The sequence below is a fragment of the Melospiza georgiana genome, chromosome 17 (genome assembly GCF_028018845.1).
Source record: "Melospiza georgiana isolate bMelGeo1 chromosome 17, bMelGeo1.pri, whole genome shotgun sequence".
In the NCBI taxonomy this organism is placed as follows: Eukaryota; Metazoa; Chordata; class Aves; order Passeriformes; family Passerellidae; genus Melospiza; species Melospiza georgiana.
The window spans coordinates 13992080-14010842 of NC_080446.1; the positions used below are offsets into that span (position 1 = coordinate 13992080).

The window sequence follows — 18763 nt, forward strand, 5'->3', positions numbered from 1 at the left end:
AGAACATGGACTACCTGTTACATCTATTCCCTATTGTATCTGTTTCCCCGCCCTCACAATTTTCAGTAATAAAAACCCCTGAGTTAGCTAGAGATTTTGAGATCTCCCCGGACGTGGCCTGGTGAGCTTCGACGGCTGGACCTTTGGAGAACAAAGCAGCACCACATTGTGGTAGCTATAACCCATTCCCCCCCTTCTCCTCCCTCTTTTCCTTATCTTCTCCTTTTTTCCCCAGTTCTCCTCACCAACACATTTTCTCTTGTGGTTATTTCAATAAAACTGTATTTGTTGATTTTTGTAACTGCAAATCCCCTGTGCCTTGGTTGTATATTTTTGCACCTCAAAATCACCACGTAACCGGTTCACTGGGACGGACCACAACAGGGACTGGCTCTGTGTGTGTGTGTGACCCCACCTGTCCTCTGGGGACTCACAACTGCTTGGACCTGGGGCCTTGGAGCTGTGGCAGCCTCCTCTCTCTCAGGCTGCTGGATCAGGCAACTCCCAGCAGTGGGGATGGAGGAGGAGAGCTCTCTCCACGGTCCCATGCTCTGGATGTGCACCCCGAGGTCAGTCTCAGGGTGAGGGATGTGAGAAAAGGCTCTGGAGAGGGGAGCAGGGATTCCAGTGTGCCCATGGATGGGCCCACAGCGATGCCACCAACATCATCCTGGACAGTGTGAGCCAGGCCAGAGCCATGGAATGGCCAGGGCTTGTTCTCTACTGGGCACTGGTGAGCCCAGAGCAGTTTGGTGTGGCCAGTGGGGGCTGTGGGGCTCAAAGGAGGCTCCCCAAGGAGATGCTGATGCCTTTTTGGGGCTACCTAAAAACAGAGGCCAGACAAAATAACGGGAATACAGTTCTATGTATTGAAGGGCCTTCAGGCTTTGTCTATTTCAGATAGACAAAGCCCCTCAGGGGCTACACCCAAAATGGACAATGATTCACAGGTTTTCATAGTTTTATAACTTTTAAAAGATTGGTCCATTTGCCTGTTGAGGGTTAATCTTCCAATTACAGCTTCAGGTAATGAAGTCATTACCCCTAGTTTGCTCCCCCCAACACACTTGTTTGCATTTCTTGGGGCCTGACACAGTGAGGAGTCCTTGATTGCCAGGCCTGGAGAGGCATTGTTGTGTCTGACCAAAATGGGAAAGCAGCAGCTCACACTGAATATGGAGTTTAGAGTTATGCACTAAAGAATTGCAGGATTACAAATATATGAAAAATATCAAAGCTCAAATACTAAGTCATCAATGCCAAGAATTAGTTGAGGCTGGGGGAGGCAAAGGGTGGTGAGACAAGAGAGAGGGCCAGAGGAGGTGCCCAGAACCGGAAGAGGCCATAGGGCACCCTGCTGCCAAAACTTCTCCTTGCCCATGGAATCTCCAAGGGAGACCAAAAGGGCTGAAGGGGGAAGAAGGAAAAGGGTAGAAAAGGGTCTGGAAGAAGCACAGCTTTGCCTTTTCCCCCTGGTTTACACCCATATAACCCCCACACCCCCAGCCCTGAGCCTTCCCTGTTTTTCCTGCAGGGGCCGTCTGTGGCAGAGGCTGCAGACGCAGAGGGGACAGGATGTGCTGCCTGCAGCTCACAGGAGGGCAGGGAGCCACAAACACCTTCAGAGCAGGACTCCTGGCCAAGCTGCACGTGTCCCACACAGCCCCAGTGCCAGGACTCATCCGTTCCCTTCTCCCACATCCAGGGGTGCAAGCGACTGTCCCTGTTTCATCAGCCCCTCATTATTGTCAAAGGGAGCTCTGTCTACATCACTGGCAACCCAGGGAAGATGCAGCTGAGGTGCACCTGGCTCCAGGCGTGGGTAGAAGGCAGCAGCTGTCTGCAGTAAGGTCCATGGGTTGCTCCAGTGTGGGACTGAGGGGGTTTGGATGGATGAGGAGTGGAACCAATGCTGTGGGGTGCACCCAGACCTACAGGTAGGAGGTGTTGCTGCCCCTCCTGTAAAGATGGACCCTGTAGGCCAGGAAAGGACCAAAAGGAAGTCAAGTTCCTTCCCTCCTATTTCAATCTGCTGAGCCACCAAACTTGTGGGTTTGTGGTTGCAAAACAAACCCCTATTTCACAAGGCGGAGAAAAAGCCATTTCACCATCAAGTGACCAGATCTAAGAAAGAGAAACAAAAAGTCCTGATAGCCTTTCTACCAAGGTCTGCCGGGTCTTAAGTTGTCACAGGGGCCCTGCCCTGGGCATGTGACTGGACACTGTGGTTCCAGTTCAGCCACCCCAGCCCTGCAGTCGTGCTGCAGAAAGCCAAGCCGTGGGACAGGAGGCAGCTTGTGACAACGAGCTTCTATCAGGAGCCACAAGGAGCCCCGCAGCTGCTCGGTGCCTCTGGCCAACGCTTCCCTCTGCAGAAGCCCTGCTTGAGCTGAATACTGAGGGAGCCAAGAGAGACGTGATGCTGCCTGTGACCCGTGTGCTGGCCTTGGGTGAGTGCCAGAGGCTGTGGGGATTCCCAGAGGGCGACGGGAGGTGTTGCCCAGACACTCCATGGAGGTGTTACACGGCTGCTTCTCTTGCAGGTGCTTGGCTGGTGTCACTGGGCGAGGCTACACCAAGTGAGTATCTTGAGGAGGTAGAAGGTAGATGGGGAGTTTGGACACATTTCTGGGCCTACCCATCTCCCAGGGCTCTTCCACAGCCCCCTGGAACAAAACTCACCCTTGTGTGGAGATGGGGCCTGGTGGCAGCCCCGGGCTCACAGCAGGGCAGCTGCTTGGGGCTCCCTGTCTGGCTGGCAGCATCTCTCTCCCTGTGCAGGTGCCCCCACAATTTCCATCTTCCAGAAGCCACCAGGGGTGATCCCACCTGGAGGCTCCACCACCATCTACTGCATTTGCCAGTGCAGCAGTGGGAGCTTTAGGATGTACAAGGGCGGCCACCAGCTCCCCACCCTGGAGCAGAGTGGTGGCAGGGCCGAGTTCTCCATCTCTAATGCCACCTACGAGGACAGAGGTAGCTACGTCTGCCATTACCTGGAGGGAGACACTGAGCTGGCTCGAAGCACTGGACTGGAAGTCCTTGTGGAAGGTGAGGGATGTGCTTTTTCCCCTCTTGTGGGGTCACGCCCCAGGGCACACCAGGATGCCTGTGGCCATTTCCATGATGGACAAGGTTTTTCTCCTCTTCCCTGGCTTGGAGAGGTGGGGACCATCTTCACCTCTGCCTGAGGCAGTTGGTGGCTTCACAGAGATCCTGGTGCTTCCGGCACCACGTCAAAGCCCTCTGCACCTTCTCATTCCCTCTCCTGTCCCCCCAGAGCTCCGTCTGCCCGGACCCAACCTCTCTGTCCTCCCTGGGCACGAGGTGGATGTGGGAGCTGAGGTGATGTTCCGCTGCACCACCACACAGCCCAGCACCAGCTGTTACCTGTACCTGGAGGGCCAGATGGAAGTGCTGCTGTTCCTCAGGGAACAAGGGAACCACAACTTCTCCCTCGTGCAGAAAGGTCACAGCGGCCGCTACAGCTGCCAGTGCATGAATGGTTGGAAAGAATGGTCTGCTGTCAGCAACACCCTGGACCTGGTGGTGAGAGGTGAGACATCGCCCCAGCCACATCCTGCTCCACTCTTCCTCCCTGCAATCTGTCACATCCTGGGGGAACTAGAAAGAGTTTAGGGCAGGAAAGCAGCTGTATGAAGGGACCAAGGAGAGGGTTCCAGCTTCCTTCACCTGCGTTTGAGCCTGGCCAGCTCCTCAGAGACCCTACTGATGACCTGGAGACCAGGGTTGCTGGGCTGATAGGTGGGGATAAGAGTCAAAGGACACCTCTCCCTGCACCTCCCAGCCCCAGGAACACTCATAACATCTTGTCACAGCTCAGTGTCACCATCTCGCTGGCAGTGGGCCAGCTCTATGTTTCTTCCCTCCTTTCCATCTTTGGTGCCACTTGGTGGGGTCACAGGCGAGAGGCTGTGAGTAGAGGGTGTCCCAGGGGACAGGGATGTGGGAGGTGCATAGAGGGCCCCCTCGGGGCTCTCTTTGCTCCTTAGGAACTTCGCTTTGTGTCTCTTTGGCCGAGGACCTCCCTGGGGTGTCCCCTTGCCCTGTGCGTCCCCTTGGATCCCCTGCTGCCCCCGTGGGAGGACTGGGGTGTGGCAGTGGGTTCCTGGGCAGTGACGGTCCCTTCTGTCCCCGCAGATTACACGCTGTGCAACGCCGTGCGCCTGGCGCTGGCGGCCGCGCTGCTGCTGCTGCTGGGGCTGCTGGCGGCCGAGGCGGCGCGGGGCCGCTGCCGGGGCTGGGGAGCGCTCATCGCCCTGCCGACCCCGCGCTGGGATCAATAAACCGGCCCGGCCCTGCCGCCAACCCCGCCTGCTCCGTGTCCCACTCGCGGTGCTTGTCCCGGGCCTGGCCCGGCTGCTCGGGGGTCCCGCGGGCGGGCGGGCGCTGGAACACCCGGGAACGCGGAGAGGGGCGGGGGGCTCGCCCCGGGCGGAGCGGGGACCGCAGCACCGACCCCTGCACTGACCGCTGCATTGGCTGCTGCACTGACCCCTGCACTGACCGCTGCAGTGACCTCTGCACCGACCGCTGCACTGACCGCTGCACCGACCCCTGCACTGACCGCTGCACTGATCACTGCACTGACTGCTGCACTGGCTGCTGCACTGACCGCTGCACTGACCAGTGCACTGACCCCTGCACCGACCCCTGCACTGACCCCTGCACTGACCCCTGCACTGACCGCTGCACTGACCCCTGCACTGACCCCTGCTCTGACCGCTGCATTGGCTGCTGCACTGACCCCTGCACTGACCCCTGCAGTGACCCCTGCAGTGACCCCTGCACTGACCCCTGCACTGACCCCTGCAGTGACCGCTGCACTGACCGCTGCACTGACCCCTGCATTGGCTGCTGCACTGATCCCTGCACTGACCCCTGCACCGACCCCTGCACTGACCGTAGTACCGACCCCTGCACTAACCGCTGCAGTGACCGCTGCACTGACCCCTGCACTGACCCCTGCACTGACCCCTGCTCTGACCGCTGCACTGACCAGTGCACTGCCCCCTGCACTGACCGCTGCATTGGCTGCTGCACTGACCCCTGCTCTGACTGCTGCTCTGACTGCTGCTCTAACCCGTGCTCTGACCGCTGCACCGACCGCTGCACTAATCCCTGCTCTGATCCCTGCACTGCCCCCTGCACTGACTGCTGCACTAATCCCCCAGCCACACAGTGACCCCTGCACTGACCCCTGCATTGACCGCTGCTCTGACCCCTGCACTGACTCCTGCACTGACCCCTCAGCCACACAGTGACCTCTGCACTGACTGCTCTTGCTGCAGTGACCACTGCAGTGACCTCCCGTGCTGCACAGTGACCCTGCTGGCCATGCAGAGTGGCACCCACGCAGTGACCGCCCCTGCTACCCCACTGCACAGTGACAGCTCCAGCCCTGCAGTGACCGCTCCCACAGCACAGGGACCACTCCTCCTTCACAGGCCTCTGTTGCTCACATTCGTTTATTATTTTAAAACACTGACAAAACACATCACACCATCATCTATATATATAAATTTACCTTTGTACCACTATAAATTTATATATATAGAGCCTTTAAATCTCTGTACATTCAGGACACACAGTTCCAGAATAGCTGCACTGGCTACAACAGAAGGATTTTCATTATGAAAACACAGAGAGGAGGCGCCAATATCAAAAACACAGAAAAAAAGAAATTAAGAAAGAGTGCAAAATGAATGAAAGTGCAAAAAAGCTTTTGTTATCATAATCACACTCCCTCCACAATATGGTCTCCATTCCCCCCTCCAAGCACCAGTGAGCCTCAGGCCCCAGAGGGAAGGGCTAGGCTGGAAGAAGGGAGCCTGCAGCCCTCCTGTCCTTCCCTCTCTGCACCGAGGAGCTCTCCTGGCGGATGAGGAGTGAGGAACCCGAGTGGCAAAGTCACACCCCTCTCCTGGCTCCCTCTCCCAACAACCTCACCACACCCAGGGGCCAGATGTGCCCCTGCAGGCGGCAGCTGCCCCAAGCCCCCAGCCCTCCCAGCCCATTGCAGGGCGCTTTTCTCTTCTGAAAGTGCTTGTGATCGCCATGGAGAGCAGCAGAGGAGGGCGAGGGCAGGCACAGCCACCCTCCCTGCTGAGCTCCAGGCTGGCTGCTCTCATGGGGATGGATGGAGACCTTGGCTTGCACTGTCCCAGTGCCGCCCATTTCCACTGGGAGGAGGAAAAGTTTCCCAAGAGGCTCCAACTGCTCCCCTGCAGCCAGAGTGAGCCCCCAGGAGACACCCACAGTGGGGCTGCAGCACAGTGGGACCCCCCATGGCTCAGCTGAGCCCTGCCAACACCAGTGCAGGGGCAGCAGGGGCAGAAACAGACTTGGGGACCTCCACTCAGAAAAACATTCCACTTGAAGAATTCTTCATTGACTTAGAAATGCTGGCTGCAGTCACAACCCTCAGAAAGGCCCCAGAGGAGAACCTGTGGGTCAGGACAGCCCACTGTCCTCTCTGGCTTCTTAGTGACACGGCAGTAAATGTCCCTGTGAGGAATTTGGTCAGGCAGCAGGGGAAGGACAGAAAACTTTGGTGCTTCTGCCTTGGTCACAGCTGTCCTTAACAGTCCCTGGGGGGGGACTCCCCCTCCATGCTCTGTGGGGTTGGAGGACCTACCAAGGCCAGGGGTGCAGCAAACCTTCCTCCCTGCTGGGACCAGGGACAACTGCTCACAGAGGACACATCACATGAGACCCTGGGGTGGGTGTCTGCTGCCTCCACAGCCCCAGAGACCCCCACCCTAAAACAGCAACACACCAACAGCAGGGGAATGGCGTCATGGTACTCCCACAATCACCCATCCACAGGTACACAATGCTTTGGGTTTGGTTTAAAGGACACAGAAGGTTATAAGTTTTAACAGTAAATAGCCCTTGACCACCTGCAAACCCTGTAACTCCCTCACCCAGACAAACCCAGCAGCTCTGTACTCCAACAGGTACATCAGCCTGAGAGGCTGAGGATGCTCAGTGCAGCAGGAGTGTGACACAGCTCCCCCCACCCTTCAGTGGGACTGGTGCTCCTGACAGCTGCTCCCAGCACAGGGCTCACCCCCGGGCTCCAGCCCTGCAGCCAGAGGAGGGGCAGCACCCTGGCAGTCCGGCCCAGGTCTCGTCTGTTTCTAAGAGGGAGGTGAGGAGAGCCCAGGGCAGGCAGTGCTGTGCTGGCACAGCGTGGGGATGCACCTGTGCCAGGCAGAGCAGGGCTTGGCTGCAGCCAGCAGCAGAGCAAGAGCCAGTGGTGCGGGTTGTAGCCAGCCCTGGAGGCAGCCAGGGCTTGGCTCATGGCTCCTCTGCCCCTCAGCAGGATCTTCTGAGCTCCTCACCACCTCTGCTCTCCCAGGCTGCCCTGTGAGAGACGGGGCTCTCCCTCCTTCACAGCAGTTTCAGATCTGGTGCCTGGGTAGCAGCTCCTGTCCCTGGGATGGTGCTCAGTCCCTTCCCCAGCAGGAGGAATGACTTCACACATGGGAATACAGCAGATGAGAATAGGATGCTTTCCTGAAATGAGTCCTTGCAAGCTCAAGGGCTGTGTCCAGTGTGAGGGAGCTTTTTCATCCCAGATCCCACCTGGAAAAGTCTCAGCATCATTCACAGCCTGGGCTGAAGATCCCAGGCCTCCTCTTCTTCTGCCCCCACACACAGTTGCCCACAAAGAGACTCTCCATCAGCTGAAAAGACCAACCTCCACTTCCTGCAGAGGAAGGGTGGCTGGGGGAGTGACTCTGGGGCCAGGGACACAGCTGCTCCTTCCCACTCCCCCTCTCCACAGCTGGCCACACCGCAGCGCTTGAAAAGATGCAAGGACATAAAAAAGGAAAGGAGAAGGAAAGCTGCCTAAATCAAACCCAAGCAATGACAAAACAAAGGCATGGACAAGTTGCAAGTCCTGCGGGAAGAGCAAGCACCAGACGTTTCAAGAGCAGGTCAAACATGACCCCAAAAATTCAATAACAGAGACAAAATGCTACATTTCCATGGGAAGCCTCAAACAGGTTGACCCAGATGTGACAGCAGCTCCCAAGGCAGCACAGCTCCAGGACACATTGCTGGTGCACTTGCTCACACCTCTGCATCCCTGTCTTTGGGCACTGGCAAAGGGGGGAAGTTGTTTCATTACTGGAATGCCATTGTTGGGAAAGGAGAATGAAGCAGACCTGGGCTGGGCCCTGGGCAGGTGCCATCTAAGCCACCCTCCAGCACTGCATGGCCAGCCCCTGCTCCAACAGCTCCCACAGGTGTGCCAGGTGATGGACCATGGAGAGCAGCGTGGGGCCTGCCAGGAGGCACAGGGGCTTCTCAGAAGCTGCTGGGACTCTGCCAGGACACCCAGCAATGTTGGCTTTTCTGGCTCTGCAGCCCTTTGGTCCCTCCTCCATCACAAGGGACAGTGCTACATGAGCATTCCCAAACTGCCTGTGGCCCTGTTGGAAAGGTGCTGTGTTCTGAAAAGGACAGAAACAAACCAGCTAAGTGCTGGATTTCTTTCAGCTCTGCAGGTAAGGGATCCAGGGACAGCAGAAGATCCTGCTCTTCAGGCAGCAAAACCCAGGTGCCTTGTGAGGGTAAAGAGTGGGGAGAAGGCAGCTTGGCAGAATTGACTCAGTCAACTCAGGAATGCCTTCACAAGCGACTCTGGATCTGCCTATTGGAGCAATGGATGCTTTTTGTCCTTGGCACCTGTCCCCACCCTAGAGAGGGCCCTGCTCCTAATACAAGGACCAAAGAGGGCCCAACTCCCTTTGTGGAGGACTCTTTAATAGGTGTGAGGGGGAACAAGTTATCCAAGCATCCTTTCACCCAGAGAAGAGCTGGACAGAACAGTCTGAGGTGCAAGAAGTGGAGCCTTTTCTGCATCCAGCCAGCCCTGACCTGGCAGGGCCCTGAGGCTGCTGAATTCCAGGAAAGAGGAAGAAAGCACAGGCGCTGGTCATGGGCAGAGCAGCTGCCAGGACAGCTGTTCCCCGAAAGGGACAAGAGGTGGCCACTGGTTTGCAGTGCAGTGTAGGGGCAAAGCAGTCATCAACTGGCCTCAAAAAGGGGAAGTCAAAAGAATTCAGAGAAAAAGGCAAAATGAGCAGAAGCTCCTCAAGAATGTTCCTTGGAAACGGTGTTAGCACAAGTAGCCCCAGAGGATCACACAGAGGGAAAACCCCAAATCTCTCTCAGCTGCTGAGCAAAGGCAAGAGCAGCCTTGGAGTGGGTGTGATCATGGCTGCAGGCAGGCAGTCCCTTCCCTGCCTGGGGGACTCCAGTGGGTGCCAGCCCCCGCTGTGACACCTCCACAGGGCTCCCCCGGCCCTCAGCACCCCTGACCCACAGCAGGACACAGTGGGGCAGCTGTGGCACCAAGCTGGGCCAGTGCCACCTCCACCCTCCCTCCCTGCCCCCGAGGGTGGGCCCAGCGCTGCAGAAGGGCAGCGGGCAGGGAACAGGATGGGACAGGGAGCTGGGACAGGACGTGTGGCACCGGGAGGACACGAGCAGGACGGGACAAGCTGCAGTCGGCTGGGGAATCTCTGTCCTGAGCGGACAGTTTGGCAGCACCAGTGATGAGGGAGGGTCCCAGCTGGGCCAAGAGAAGTCACTTTAAGGTGTCATCAGCGTTCTTGAACATGAGGATGGCATTGTAGATCTTGAGTGCCGGGCCCAGCTTGACACTCATAATCTTGACGATGTCAGCCTGCGTCAGCAGGAGGAACGCTTCGCCATCGATCATCTGGGAAGGAGAGCAGGGCAAAGGCACTACTGCACACCTGGGCTGGCACTCCTGGGGACAGCCAGCACCAGCATGACCTGGGCAGAAGCCACAGGTGACCCCAGAGACCAGGGCAGGGCCCATCCACAGCACTCCCCAGGGAAACCCCAGCTGGCAGCTGATGTGCAAAGGGCAGAGGGGGAGAAGCTCTTCAGGGGCCATCCCAGGAGCCCACACTGCAGCCAGGTTGGGATTCTGTGCTGGAGCCCCAGGGGCACAGCACAGAGCCACCACAACCTGCTCTGGGCAAGCAGCCATGCATTCCCTGCTCCAGGGACCAGCCCTTGTGGACACTGCCCTGGTTCAGCTTTGCCTGCCTGAGCACCCTTAAGGCCCTGGGGCCATTCCCAGACAGGCTGTGACAGTGGCTGTAGCCAGGGTGCCCAGGATCAGCCCCGGGTGTCAGAGCCACCCCCACCACATCTGCCCACAGAGGGCCCAAAAACACCAACCCTGACAGGCAGCAGTGCTGGTGAGAGGGGCAGAGGGGGAAGGATGAAGGGGTGAGGAGGAGCAGCTCCCTGCAGGAGGTGATGGTGCTCTTCAGGCTGCAGCACCATCCTCCTCCTGCCCCCCATCCACATCCCCTCAGAGGAGATCCCCCCATGCTGGGAGAACAGGGCAGCACAGCTCCCTGGGCCCCAGCAGCTCCCTCCTGCTCCATGGGGACACAGCCAGACAGCTGCACCCTCCCATGCAGTGGGGCTGCAGGGCAGGAGCACTGCCAGGTGCTGGATGTGCCCTCGGCACCCAGCAGCAGGCCACTGCAGGAAGGCCAGTGGCCAATTCCTCCCAGCCCTGGTGGCAAACAGCTGTCCTTGACCACCTTCTCTCATCTGCCAGCCCTTCTCACCTCATCCTTGAAGAGCTTGGCTTGGTCCTCACAACCCGTCAGAGTCTGCACAAAGCTAAAAACCTTGGAATAAATGAGAGAAATGTCAAGACAGAGCAATGATTCTGGCTGGAGACCCCTCCTGAGCCCACATCCTCACATTCTGAGCCCAGCAGGTGCCACAGGGCTCTTGGGGCAGAGGCTGCAGTGGCTCTGCCCTCCCATGCCAGAGCCCACCCTTGGCCCCAGGCACAGGCACTGGCCTGAGAGGGGCACCCAGAGGGGTCATGGGGACATCAGGGGATCATTAAGGTTGGCTGAGCCCTCTGTGACCATCGAGGCCACCACTGACCAGCACTGCCAAAGCCACCTCTAAACCATGTCCCCAGATGTCACATCCACACAGCTTTTGAACACTTCCAGGGATGGTGACTCCACCACCGCCATGGGCAGCTGTGCCAGTGCCTGAGAGCAGGCAGGGGCTGCTGGGGCTGGTGCCTGAGCTCCTCCACCTACTCAGGCCTTAACAGGGGTCACCATGGCTGCCAAGAAAGTGAACAAAGGTAACAATGTCTCCAGCAGACCCCTCCTCACTAACCCAGGCCACTGTGCCACAGCCAGGCAGGGCACTCCCAACCACGCTGGCACATCAGGGCCATCCAAAGCACCTCACCTCATCAATGGTCCACTTGGCCACCGTGGCTGCTGTGATGCCAGCCACCCCGGGCAGCAGCTTGCAGTGCTGCTCCCAGCACAGGGACAGGGAGCGGTCGGGGTGAGCGGACAGGGCGGACATGAAGAGAGACTGGTGCACGTTGTCTGAGGAAATAGCTGGGGACAAAGCACAAGGTGTGACACGAGGTAAGAGATGAGAACATCCCATGCAGGGACCAAGAGCTAGTGGCTGTCCTGTGAGTTAACAGGGTGTCAGTGTATCCAAGTGCTCGCTTAGATGGGATTGGGGATCCTGGGAAAAGAAGTTGAGACAAGCTTGGCTTTGCCTTGTTCTTATGACTTTTAATCATTCATTTTCCACTCACTCCCAGTGGTAGGGTAGGTGGCAGGACAGCCCATGGTGAAAGGGATGTTGGATGGAATACACATCAGGCATCTGCTTGTCTGCATCAGAACCAAATGCCAAGCCAACTATCCAGCACCAGTTTCTGTGTGGCAGCAATAATTTGGCAGTTCACAACCACACTAAAATTTTGGGGCACAACTTCCCACTATCTCTGTCTGAACAGGACAAAGCACCACAGAAAATACATGCCATAGAGAGGATCCTAATTCTATGCCCTAAAGCACTCAAAGACTCCCAGTCATAACCCCAGAGCCAAATCAAGGGAGCTTTGTGAGCCCTGGCACAAGGTGGGGACGTCCCTTACCAACTCTGGCAGCTGACCACAAGCCCCTCACTGGGGCAGACCTGTGGGGGCCAAGGGAGCACCCAGCACCCCCAGCCACCCCAGCTCCCGCAGCCCTGCCCTGCAGTGACACCACGGCAGAGGATGGCACTTACTCTGGAAGTCTTCCTGCTGGATCTTCCGGTACTTTGGAGGTCTCCCTCTAAAGAGACAGGAACACTGATGTCCTGGGCTGGGCCTGGCCCAGGGCCCTCCTCCCCAGTGCCCAGAGAACACCTTGGCAGTGGGAGCAGGGACCCAAAGGGCCCCGACCCAAAGGGCTGACAGCCAAAGCCAGGAGCCGTGGGAAGAGAAAGCGACAGAGGCAGAGGTGGCAGGAGCAGGGCCAAGGAGCCTCTGGGGGCTGGTGAGCCCTGCAGGGTGGGCAGTGCTGGCACAGGGTCCTCCCTGCACGCTGGCCGTGCCCCTACCTGCCGTGGTGCCGAGATTTCTTTCGCTGAGGGAAACCCATGGGGCTCCTCTTGCGCGTCGAGGCCTCGGTGTCAGACAGGTCAGCCTTGAGCCTGCCCTGGTTCTTCTCTGCCAGCGGGCACCCTGAGAGGCAGTAATGGGCTGTGAACCTCCCCGTCACATGGCCTGAGCCATCGCAGCCCGGCGTGGGGCACTTCCTGGAGAACAGAGGGGACACAAGCGTTGGGCCCAGCTTGGAGCAGCACTGGGGACGAGCCAGCGGGGCCACCCCTCTGCCCCCGAGCACGGGCAGCCATTGCCCTGGCCATGGAAGGCAGAGGAATGATGTGCTGAGCCAATTCCCATGGCCAGGCTGCTGGGGGCAGGAGCAGGGCACAGCCAGTCCCTCCAGCTACAAACCTTGGCCCTCTGCCATCCCTGCAACCCTGGGCAAGGAATCTGTGTGCTGATTGAGCAGCTCATTGGGGCTCCCAGAGTCTCCATCTTCCCTGGCTCCCACAGGTGCCCAGACCAGCCTCAGAGCGAGCAGTGAGTGTGTGCCAGGAGTGTGGCCAGCAGAGAAACCCCCAGGAGCCACATCTGCCCTCCCCATCCTCACACATCCTCCACCACACTGGCTCTTCCTGACACCAGCCTAGTGCTGGGGTTGGCACTAGACCCAGCCTGGCTTCCCTTGGAAAGGGTCCCTCAAGTGACTGCCTGAGCTGGCACCATGCACTGCTCCTTTTTGGGACTTGCCAGCTCAAAGCCTGACAGGGAAAGGCATCCAGGAGGGAACAGCATTCTCACAGCTGGTGCCAGTGAACAGCATCTGCACTGTCCTCTGCACAGCCCACAGGTGCCCCTGGTAGGTGGGCACACAGGACACCTCCAGGGGCTCTGGGGCTGCAGGACAGGCACAGGAGGGGCTCACAGGGGTCACTCCAGCTGGGGTCCAGGGCAGCAGGGGGCAGAGCCAGGTGTGGGTGAGTGCAGGGAAAGGCTGGGTGCTGGTGGGGCGGGGCAGGTGAGGAGGAGCAGAGGAAGAGCTGGCCCAGCCTGGCAGGGAAGCAGCTGTGCCCCTGCAGGCTGTGCCAGGGAGCTCACCTGTGGTGAAAGCTGTACTTGGAGCTCTTGGAGTGAGGGATGCTCTTGCAGCCCAGGCTTGGGCAGCCCCCATGGGCAGAGGAGGCTGGTTCCTTTGGCCCTGCAGGCAGAGGAGAGGAACAGGAGAAAGGCTGTCAAGGCTGCAAGCAGAGGCAGGCAGAGCCAGGGCTCTGGGCTCCCTGCCTGCACCAAACAGGGAGGGCTTTTCCTACTGACACATCCGTGGAGTGGCCTCTCCTCCCTGCCCATTCTCAGCCAGAACCTGCCCTCCCGTTTCTGCATGGGCAGGTGGCAGTGACAGAGTGTCTGGTGAGCTTGTGCCCTGTGGGGAGGAGCTGACACAGGTGCAGCACTTACTGAGAGGAGGCTGCAGTGGGTGTCCTGTTTTTGAGCACCAGCCCATGGGATGGATGTCCGGATGATCTGCATCAATCCAGAAATCATACACGTGGCTCCAGCCATCAAAATGCAGCTGGGGAAGCACAGAGAGAGGTCACCCTTCAAATGCCAGCACACATCTCTGAGGAGCTCTGGAGCTCTCCTAGCTGAGTGCAAGCAGCAGGGTAGAGCTGGAGGGCAGCACAAGGCTCACAAGGCACCCCACAGCCAGGCACTGGGACCTGCCCACATTTGCACACTCCCAGAGAGGGGAAGGGCAGAGTGAGCCAGCACAGTGCCTGCACACAGGCTCACCGTGCTCCAGCACCCACCTTTATCCTGTGATCTTCCACGTCCTCCACACTGGCCACTCGGATGAAGGAAGGAGACCTCCTGTCCACTGCCTCCAGCTTCATGTTGACCAGGAAGCCGTGGGGCGGGCGCTGGAAGGGCCCAGTCAGGGGGAGCAGGGAGCTTCAGGCTCCTGCCCCCTCAGCAGCTTTCCCAGCACTGTGTCCTCCTCAAGCCCAGCTCCCAGCCCTGGCCTGGCCAGGGAAGAGCCATCCCAGCTCACAGTGGCAACAGGAGAAAACAGAAACAGCCTCCCTGCATTTGAGCTGCCTTTAACAGATGCGCCCCAGGGATGAAGGTCTCTAAGAGACACATTCTGGGGATCTGTGTTGCAGCCATGCTTGGCTGGACATGGCTGCTGGTGGTGCAGTTTGAGACAAAAACTAATCAAGCAAACCTAAATTATTTTCCATCACTCAGCTCCTGCTTAGCTGAGGGCACAGTTATACTCGTCATTTTTCCCAATTTTGAACTCTTTGCCCAGGATAGCCCCGACTTCTGAACCCTGGCCTAGGCCTGTGGCAGGAGAATACAGAACATCACTGGACTTGTCACAAAAGCAAAGATCTGACAATGAAAAAATCCCAAATTCCTGCCCAGGTGGGGTGGAACAGATGATGTGACACTCACCACTTTAAAGGCCCAAGCTGGGACAGCAGATGCTCCAGTTTCTTTCAAGTACTTTTCCCAAGTGAAGTTGTCAGGATCAGGATAATCTGGAAGGGGGAAGATGCAGGAGGTGAGACAGGCCTGCAGGAAGTCAGAAAGTGCCTCAAAATGCCCCACTGCCTTCGAGGGCCACCCAAGTCTGCTGGGCACACAGGAAACTGAGAGACACCAAGAAGTGCTGCTATTTTCTCATGGCCCATGAAACCCACAGTGCAAGGAAGCAGAAACAGCTGGGTGTGCACACGCAGCTGAGGTCTTCTCGTATCTCTGAGTAGAGACTTGGCCTAACACAAGCACCATGCTGCACCTGAACATGTGTACAGGAGCCTTGGCAGGAAGTTTGTGTCCCCAGGACCCCCATGTCACCCTGGGAAGCCTGTTCCCAAGGGGATGTACTCCCAGGCTGCACCTGACTGATCACTGACTCACCTTGAGGAGGTGTGAGGGGTTTGCCGTGCTCATGACACCATCCAACCGGGTGGATGTATGGACTGCTGGGATCACACCTAGAAAACATACCCAAGCTCTTACACAGGGCCCTCTGTGGGTGTCTCCCCAGCACTGGCCCTCAAGAGCCTGTGTGGCCTTACCAGTAGTCATAAGTATCATCCCAGTTGTCAAAGTGCACCAGGAAGCGATTGTCCACCACGTCAGTCACTGTGGCCACGCAGATCAGGGACGGGTTCATGCGGTCCACGGCCTCGAGCTTCATGCCCACCTTGAAGCCTGGAGAAGCCTCGTGCTGGCAAAGAGAGAGGGGCAGGGCTTTTTCAGAGCTGCAGCCCCAGCTCCTTCCTCACCACTGCCCACGCCTGCTGCAAGGAGGCACCTGCCCAAACCCTCCCAAAACCAGACCCTGTCTGGCCTCCAGACAGCCTGGGGCCACTCAGGCTCCCACATGGGCAGGGTGCTGCCGTGCAAGGAAAGAGGAAGTGGGTGAGCAACTCAGCTGGGCCACAAAAAGAAAGAGGAAAAGTGATCTTCAGACCCTCAGGATCTTCTATAACCAGTAAATTCCAAGAAAACTGACACTAATTCTGCTTTGTCCCAGAACACTTGTTTGTGGTCACAGTCAGCAGTGACCAATGCCTCAGGCATGGCAGGAGGAGCTGGGATGGGGCACTTCTTCCTTCCTTGCCTTTATTTCTTAGATCCAGATTCTGTACAAAACACTGCATCACTGTCCTGGTTTAGGGCAAATTTGGGAGAAAACCTCCAAAAGGGGGCCCCTCCAGAAAGCAAACCCACACGTCACCCTAGGACAATCACACATATTGGTGGGGTTGTTGCAGCAATGAACAGCAGGGTTTAGACATAATAAATAACTTGGGAGGCTGATTTGCCAGTAAGGTGAGTTTCCTCTGCAGCTGACAAAGGAGCAATCAGCATTTTCATTCTCCTATATTCCCACTTTCCTTATCCAAGCTTCCATGTGAAAAAAAATAGGCAGACACAGAAACAACAAAGATACAAAAAGACAAAGGAACTATACTTATGAAACATTAGGTGATATATTTTATCCAAGTAATTGTTGAGAATTGTAGTTACTTCTCCTCATCAATACTTAATTTTAAATTGTCCATGAGATAACCTGGAGGAAATAGAATCAGACCAGCACCAATTCTGGGCATATCAAATGAGTGCCCAAGCTACAGATCCTGAGCAACAAAGTGTGCCACATACTCCTGGCTCTTGAGCACTGTGGGCTTGAGGGGTGTGGGATGGACAAAGCAAAGCCCAGTGCTGGTGGAAGCATTTTGCTCAGCTGGAGGGAAAGAATCACACCTGAACCTGTAGGCTCTGGCAGGAAGGAGATGCTGCTACTCACAGTGTTTCGGACCATGAAGAGGTGCTTAGGAGCTGCCTGAGCCTTTGTTAACTTCAGGTAGTTTGTCCAGCTGAATTCCTCTTCCTTATAACCTACAACCCCTCAGGAAGAGAAATGAGAGCAGTGAGCTCACAGCCAGGAGGATGTGAGGGTGAGCCTGGCCATCCCTGAGCCACTGTCACCCTGCCAGCATATCCTGCTGTGGGCAGACAGGACCTGCAGCAGCCCCGGGGGTGCCCAAAGCCCATGGCTGAGGGCTGGTGGGTGCTTTTGAAGGGGTGTTAGGAAACATGGGCAGTGGAGTGGAAATCCAGAGCACAGCTCCTCCTCCAGTCCTGCCTGCCCTGGGGCACAGCTGGTGGCACTGGGAGGTCCAGAGCAACAGGGCTTTGCAGCAAATGTGAGCAAGCAGAGATGGGTGCCTGAAATGTTGTCCTGTGGAACTCCACCAGTACAGCAGCATCCCTCCATGGCCCCATGGAGCCACCCTGTCCCCACCTTGAGCTCTACATTTGGCCCACTCTTCATCCCCCTCCTTCAGCAGGACACAGCACCCAAGCTGAATGAACTCCTTACCTTTGGGGGGCTGGAGTTTGTGCCCTGTCTCCTCAAACCAGCCAGCAGGGTGGATGTCAGGGGAGTCAGCATTCAGCCAGAAGTCGTGGCACTCGGAGTAGCCATCGAAGTGGAGACGCATCCGGTAGCCACAGACCTGCCAGCAGGGAGGGAGGAGAAGGAAAGGGCCATGGAGACCTGCTGCTGTCCCTGGCTGAGCATCACACCCCCTCCCACACACCAGCTCAGCATGGGCCACTTTGGGAAGCCAAAAGTCAACCACAGAGCAGTGCCCAAACTGGGAGGCACAAACCAGACTCAAAGGGTGACCAGCACGGAACAAGGTCAGTGCAAAGGCACCACAAGCCAGCCTAAAGGAGGGATGTTCATGCTGGTGCTTTAAATGCCATGGTGGAGAGCCTTGCTGGATCCAGCAAGTGCACAGACTCCCTTTTCTGCAGCCTGGGAAGCTCCTGGTGCAGGGATTTTGGCTAAATGCCACACTGGCTGCCCGGGGAGCTCTGCAAGGCAAGGCTGGTCCAGGTGCCACAAGGCTGAGTGGAAAGCAGATCTGCATGGACACAAGAGGAGCAGTGGGATGCTTCCACACCCTACATCTCAAGTGCTCAGACCTGTCTTAGGGACATAAGCTGCTGCCATCACCACAATCCCTCCCCCTGTGCTGTGTCAGGGTGACAGGGACCAACACAGCTCCACAGTGCTGTGTCCTGTCCCTCCAAGCTGGCAGGGAACTCCCTGCTTGTTTGCCTGAGCTGCTGGAGCAGCAGCTCATCTCCTGCAGTGACAGGGCCTGCCTCCTCCAGGGGCCAGCTGGCAGCACCTCCCCTGCCCCAGAGCCTGTGGCTGAGCCAGGAGGAACCAAGGAACAGGGGCACTGGAGGCTCCTTACCTCAGCCACTGTCAGGATGAAGTACATGGATGGGTGCTGTGGGTCGATCCCCTCCAGCTTCATCCCCACTTTAAAGCCATTCTTGTGCTGGGAAGCTACTTGGTACTGGAAACAAAAATTAAACTACAATGTAAAACCAACACAGGGAGCTGGGTCTAGAACCCACCAGGGGAGCAACCACCAGGCAATGGGAGCTGCTGGGACCAAGAGACTGTGGGCCACAGGTTATGTTATCATCCAAATTTTATTTTTTCCCATAGCTAAAAAAACAGTGTTACACCTCCTTATGGATTTACATCTCTTGCTATTGGCAGGGCAAGGTGTCCCTGGGGTAAAAGCTGCAGCAGGGGGAGCAGGACACAGGCCTGACTTGTTTGCAGCACAGCCTCAGGAGAGCCCACGTGGCTCCAGGAAGGGCTGGAAAGGCTCCACCACCCTGCCAGAGTCACAGCAGTGTCCTAGGCAAAGGTGGGCTGATTGGGATGGGGCCAGCACCTGCTGGGGAGTGGGACTCTGGGCA

General features: G+C 57.4%; 1 protein-coding gene across 2 annotated transcripts in view; it reads right to left on the reverse strand.

Moving 5' to 3' along the window:
* Positions 1-5470: 5470 nt before the first annotated feature.
* The window catches only part of L3MBTL1 (L3MBTL histone methyl-lysine binding protein 1), a 28116-nt gene continuing 14823 nt past the window's right edge, over positions 5471-18763 (reverse strand). The window contains exons 10-23 of one of the 2 annotated variants that reach the window (XM_058036050.1): positions 18244-18348; positions 17355-17490; positions 16779-16870; positions 15541-15692; positions 15380-15456; positions 14912-14997; positions 14263-14373; positions 13910-14024; positions 13553-13652; positions 12466-12663; positions 12151-12197; positions 11305-11462; positions 10653-10715; positions 5471-9760 (exon numbers count right to left, since the gene is read on the reverse strand). In XM_058036050.1, the coding sequence (XP_057892033.1) occupies positions 9626-9760; positions 10653-10715; positions 11305-11462; positions 12151-12197; positions 12466-12663; positions 13553-13652; positions 13910-14024; positions 14263-14373; positions 14912-14997; positions 15380-15456; positions 15541-15692; positions 16779-16870; positions 17355-17490; positions 18244-18348 (1575 nt within the window). In that variant the 3' untranslated portion in view covers positions 5471-9625. Of the gene's footprint in view, positions 9761-10652; positions 10716-11304; positions 11463-12150; positions 12198-12465; positions 12664-13552; positions 13653-13909; positions 14025-14262; positions 14374-14911; positions 14998-15379; positions 15457-15540; positions 15693-16778; positions 16880-17354; positions 17491-18243; positions 18349-18763 lie in introns of both variants that reach the window. The other variant, XM_058036049.1, reaches the window with a different exon arrangement.